Genomic DNA, 6,450 nt, shown 5'->3' with positions numbered 1-6,450 from the left:
ACAGTTGTTAGAGGAACAAAAGAATATTCCCTGTGTATTCTTTATAAGGGAAGCTTCTATTCTACAAATCATAGAAGTGGTGGATCCATTTTGGAAAGTATACAAAATAGTCGGTCCTTTTTTTTTGAAAATGACATCGAGATTCGTGCATAGAGAAAAAGTAACGCTATAAAAGGGGTATCTATCTATAGGCGCAAGTACGTAATATTACGTGAAGTTATGCATTCAAAAGCCATTGTTCGTCACTACTGTTCCTTGTATTCTTTTTCCCGAGATCACCTGTTTGACTTGAGTGTCAAAGAGCCTACCTCGGGATCCCTCTCTGGCCTTGTTGCTGACATTTTTCCCCTCTACTTTCTATTTTTGATATGCAGGAGCGCTCGACGTCACTTTATTCTAGCTCACAGTCTTCTCAAAGTCAACATCAAAGCCACTTGTTCAGCACACCATCTTCCTCGATTTCAAATGGGATCAACTTTAGTATTATCTATGAGAAACTTCACCTGAATTTAAAATACAAAAATGGAGGAGACTAAATGACTTACTATAGTTACTTTGTCGCAAGAAGATTTGTAGCTCCTAATAACCGCTCGAGCACAAAGGCTCGTGCAATAACAACAAGCAGCAACCGGGGATCTTTTGCCAAACGACCCAGCTGTATTGATGGCAGGCCCTCGTACCGAGCGAGGGACCCGAGTGGAGGGTCCGACTGGGTTCCAACCGATTCCTCCTCCTCTGGTCAGATTCATGCAAGCACTTGCACAGCTAATTAGCCTTCCGCTCATGCCACCATCCTCGATCGTGTATCATCGAGCACTATTCTACACACCCTTTGATGATATGGGCCGAGCGAAGAGACCCCAAGGCTCATCTTTTGAAAATGTGCCCACTCGGGACATTCGAAAGGGGAAAGCTCCAATGGCTAGTAGCTCTCCCGAGCGACGAGCGAGCCAGTATGTTGTTCTCCGAGGAAATATTGGAGGGCAAATTGCTGAGTCACTTCTAACCTTGACGATCAGAGAGTACGGAGGAGAGGCCGACCCAGAAGATCATCTACTCAAATTTAAAAATATCGTTATCCTCCATCAGTACATAGATGATGTTAAGTGTCGAGTGTTCTTTACCACTCTCTCTAGCTCAGCATAAAGATGGTTCAACCGGTTCTCGGTAGAGTCCATTTAGTTTTTAAGAATTTTCGCAAGGTGTTCCTTCATTACTTTGCAACAGCCGCCAATATCACAATACCACACTGAGCCTATTTTCCCTCAAGCAAGGGCCTAAGGAGGCACAGAGAGCGTATATTAAAAGGTTCAATCAAGTGACCATGAACGTTCCTTTGGTCACTCCAAAGATTTTAGTGAATGTCTTCTCCCAATAACTCACTGATGGGGACTTCTTCTGGTCCCTGATCAAAAACCTCCTAGTGACTTCGACCATCTGGTCAGAAGGACGATCAACTATATCAATGTAGAGGAGACGCAGTCCACTCAGAAAAAGGAAGTCGTTGCACCTACTTTTGTCTCTACCCCCAAGCGCTAAGCTTCTCTGCTCCACTGTCACACAAAGGATCCCGAATGGGACATCAGCTGCATCATCATGAGTCAAGGCCCCACATTACGTAACATTTAAAGGTCGATCAGGTACCATTCCCTAAGCGCCGCCGATGGACCCTGTCATTTTGTATATACCATCAGTCGAGAACCCACAACATAGTAGATTGTTTTCAGTATAATAAGGAGATACGTCGGGAGGGTGGCCACGGGTCCTGCGAGAGATCACCATCTCCACACAATAGGTGTTATCGGCCACCGAGTGGGCCCCCGGGCTAGGCTGGGCAAGGAAAATGCCCATCGGAACCAGCAGTGGCCCCGGAAATGAAACAATTGAGCTCTTGCCCAAGCTCCTGCTGAGTTCTTAACCGACACGTGAAGAAGTAAATCACGACAATGATGCTCAGGGAGATATTGGCATGATCGTGGGTGGCCCAACCGACGATAACTCTAACTGAGCTAGAAAGTCACATGTCTACCGACTAGATATTCATGTAGTCGGGTGTACCGCACAAAGATGTCCTGATCATCAAGGTGGTTATAGCCAATTACAACATATATCGCACTTTCGTTGACACAGGGAGCTTTCTCAACATCATCTTCAAGGAGGCATTCAAGCAACTGCAAATAAAGAAGAGTGAGCTCCAACCAATGACAACACCCCTATACGGATTCACTGGAAATGAGATACAACCAATCGGATAAATCTGATTAGTTATCTTTTGGGGGGAGGAGCCTCTAATGACGGCCCACTAGTCAATTTTCATCGTGGTGGACGTGCCTTCAGCCTACAATGTGATTTTAGGCCGACCGACCTTAAACAAGTTCTTAGCTGTTGTTTCCACATACTGTCAAAAGATCAAGTTTCCAGTCGATAACTTGATGGGCGAGGTGAAGGGAGACCAACTGGTAGCATGTAAGTGCTACATGGATATAATTAATACAGAAGCTCGCACTGCTCGAAAGACTCAACGAATGGAATTTAACACCATCTATGAAGCACCCCCAACGTTAGTTTATGAAAAGAAAGAGGAGATGCATATCCAACCCAGCAGATCAGAGGCCACCACTCAAATAGCAGTCGATCTAACCCCAAAACTCAAAGTAGAAATGGTCGCATGCCTAACATGCAACAATGATGTCTTCGTCGGAATGCCCCAAAAAAGCATAGGTATAATGCAGTAGTTATAGAACAAGTGCTCCACGTACACCTAAACACTCAGCCATTCAAGCTGAGGAAGAGAGACTTTGGAATTGAACAGAACAAGATCATCCGAGAGTGGAGGTGGATAAATTGCTCGAGACACGACACATTTAGAAACTGTAGTTCCCAAGTTAGTTGTCCAACGTGATCCTGGTATCTAAACACGGGAATAAGTGATGTGTTTGCATGGACTTCAACGACCTAAATAATACATGTCCAAAGGACTATTATCCTTTTCCCTACATCGATCAAGTTATGGACTCAACCTTAGGTTGCGAACTAATTTGTATGTTGGACGCATACCAAGATTACAATCAAGTCCCGTTGGCCAAAGAAGACCAAGAAAAGATTAGCTTTATCACTACAGAAGAAATTTATTATTATAATATTATGTCGTTCAAACTAAAGAATGCAAAGGTTATTTACTAACGACTCATGAACAAAATATTCCAAAAACAGATCGGATGAAATATGGAGTTGTATGTGGACGACATTCTAATTAAGTCCCTCTGAGTGGTCGATATGTGTGCCGACATAGATGAAACTTATCGAACATTGAGGAAGTACAGACTTAAGTTTAACCCTTGCAAGTGCTTGTTCAAATCCAGGAGTGGACGCTTCTTGGATTATATAGTGATCGAGTGGAGAATCAAAGCTAATTCGAGTAAGGTACAAACCCTCCGGGACATGATGCCCCAATGTAACCTAAAAGAAGTACAACGGCTGACCAAACGGATCACATTATTATCTCGCTTCATTTCAAGATCGGTCGATCGAAGCTTATCCTTCAAAATACTTTGTTAGACAACCAAATTCCAGTAACATGCTGAGTGCAACAAGGCTATGGAGGAACTAAAGAATTACTTGTCTACTTTGCCTATACTCACTACAAGAATTTCTGGATTTAACCACACCTAATAGACAACAGTTTTTCAAGAAATTGTTATTTTTTTTCCTTTTAACAACAGTTTTATTGAAAATTGTTGTTGTTCACCATAATATTTTTTAAATAACAACAGTTTTTTAAAACACTGTTGTCTAATGTGTGTCAAAGACAATGGTTTTAAAAAACTATTGTCTTTTAGTGTTGCTTATATGATAATATACAACAGTTTTATTAAACTGTTATCTATTGAATGTTGTTGAATCCTAAAAACACAACAGTTTTTTTAACTTCATAAAAAAAAACCTAAAACCCACTTCTATGTGACTCTTCAAATGAACAAAAACCTATCTCCGACTCCTCCTTTGTGACTCCTCCGCGAAAGACGCTCTTCCTCCAAATTTGACTTTATTTGGAGGTCAAATGATGGAGATCAAGCAGACTTAATATGAGTCGTTGATCCAGATCAAGAGAAATCTTCCTTCTTCATTCAGATCTAAGCCATCCAACCCTCCATCCAGATTTGAAGCTACATGGACCATTGGATCGAAACAAGAAGGCAACTAGATCCGCACCACTCATCTCTTCATCAGTTAGATCAAATGGATCCATCTTCATCAAATCGGATGACCCATATTAAAGGAGGAGAAAACCATTCCCTTTCCTTTATTTGTTCGCATGACACAGTACCAGAACCCCCGATTCTGATCTCGCGTGGCTTCTCCTCGAGCTAGGGCTCGCGACGCCACCGCCCTTCCACTTCTTCTCCTTCACCAACGGCCGGCGGCAACCTTTGCCCACACATTGTCGCCGGCTGGCCATCCACTGCCCAATCTTCCTCTTCTGGATTCCAATCGGTGATGGCAGCAACAAACATCTTTTGGCGGCAATAGCGAGCGACGACAGCAGCAACGAGCATCCACCTTGTCGAAGGGGTTCTCCGACAAGATCCTTCACCTTACGGCGGTCTTCTTCACTTCTTCCTACTGGGGTTCAGGCGCACTGGCTTACGGAAGAAGTGGCTGAAGGCGCACTTCTTCCGTTACCATCAGGGAAGAAACCTCGGTTCCGCCCCTCCCCTTCGCTCTGCTGCTCGCTGCGAGGAATCGAAGCCAAAAAAAACAAAAATGGAGTCCGTGGGTGTCGATGAGTAAGCTAGTCACCTCTCCTTTCTTCCATATGCTTTGCGTTGTTTGCGTGATTCAATCCAAGAGCCATTTCCCAACTCGTCGCCTTCAATTCGATCGCTACTTCATCTTCAATGCGTAGGAGATTTTTTATTCCATATAATTTGTGCTCTAGAGATCTGAACATGGCGAGTGAGTTCCTTCTAGATGCTCATGTTGTCTACAGATCTGAATATGGATAGATCCGCAGGGTTGATTTGGGTGATCAAGTTCCATATAATTTCTGCTCGAGTGATTTATGATTTTCTAACTTATTGGCTTTGTGAAACAGGATGTCTGAATCTATTATTCCTGGTCTGCCAAATGATTTGGCTTTGAGATGTTTGGTAATGATCTCGCATGGATATCATGGTTTGCTAGAGTGTGTTTCGAAAAGATGGAAACGTGCAATCAGGAGCAAGTATTATGCAGATTTAAAGGCGGAGGGAGGGTGGAGTGGAGATTGGTTGTTTGTTCTTGGATCCAATAATTCGGCTATGTGGCTTGCTTATGATCCTGATGTAGATCGTTGGCGTCCGCTGCCGCAAATGCCAGGGCCCACTTCTGATGAAGAATTCTGTAGGTTTTCATGTGCAAATATATGTAACAAGTTCTTGGTGATTGGTGGCTGCTACATCCCACGTTCAACTGTATGGTCGGAGACAAATTTATCGGAAGTGAATTCCGTCATAGTTTTTGATACATTCAAGAAGGAGTGGAGCACTGCAGCCAGCATGAGCACAAAACGAATTGATTTTGCATGTACTGCAATAGGCGAGAAGGTTTATGTAGCTGGTGGAAGGAACTCAGATAAGCTTCAAGGACTTGCTAGCGCTCAAGTCTATGACCCTCACTTGGACTTGTAAGCTTCTTATTGAGATCTTCATTTTCTATAATATAACAATTAAGATAATATTTTCTATAATATAATTTATCTTTATTGAAATTGCACCATCTTTATTAATGGACATGAAGATGGGGAAAATGTTGGCCCGCATTTAATTTCAGAATGTTTTGTGCAGATTCTACGTGTTCTGATCACAATCCTTGACACTTCTACCGATCCTAGGGCTCTTGCTGTTGCATGTTATGATCTTTCTCAGTTTATCAAGTATCATCCTGCTGGAAGAATCATCGTGTCAGACCTGAAGGCCAAGGACAGAGTGATGAAGCTCATGAATCATGAAAATGCTGAGGTGACGAAGAATGCTCTTCTTTGCATCCAAAGGCTTTTCCTTGGGGCCAAGTATGCTAGCTTTTTACAGTCTTAAGCCAGTGTTCCTTGAGTTGGCGGCAATAGCTTTTTACGAAGAATGATCTTTATATTTTCTATAAAGATAAATTAAGGAGCACTAGAATCTACAATCCCTCCTCTTCACCGACATCTAAGTAGAAAATCTCTTGTTATATTGTTCTACCTTTGTTTTAATAGTGTTATCATTTTGTTGGTTGCTTATGAAATTTCTTCAGAATGTTATAGATATTTTTTTTTGAATGTTAGAAAATTATATATTAAATTTTATTTTGAAATTTAGTATTTTGAATGATTTATAATATTGAAAAATTGTGTATTAATTTTTTTTAATTTTTATCTAAAAAAGACAACGGTTTTTCACCGTTGTCGTAGATAGTTTAAAACTGTTGTTG

General features: G+C 41.9%; 1 protein-coding gene across 1 annotated transcript; it reads left to right on the top strand.

Annotated features, from left to right (window-relative positions):
- Nucleotides 1–4,764: 4,764 nt before the first annotated feature.
- LOC121980034 (F-box/kelch-repeat protein At1g16250-like) lies at nt 4,765–6,074 on the top strand. Its single transcript, XM_042532007.1, has 3 exons — nt 4,765–4,787; nt 5,096–5,642; nt 5,826–6,074. Exons 1-3 carry the CDS (start codon nt 4,765–4,767, stop codon nt 6,072–6,074), a joined length of 819 nt encoding a protein of 272 aa, XP_042387941.1.
- Nucleotides 6,075–6,450: the final 376 nt, after the last annotated feature.

This window comes from Zingiber officinale, chromosome 5A (assembly GCF_018446385.1).
Source record: "Zingiber officinale cultivar Zhangliang chromosome 5A, Zo_v1.1, whole genome shotgun sequence".
In the NCBI taxonomy this organism is placed as follows: domain Eukaryota; kingdom Viridiplantae; phylum Streptophyta; class Magnoliopsida; order Zingiberales; family Zingiberaceae; genus Zingiber; species Zingiber officinale.
Note: the sequence above shows the minus strand (reverse complement) of the source record. Positions and strands in the feature narration are given on the sequence as shown.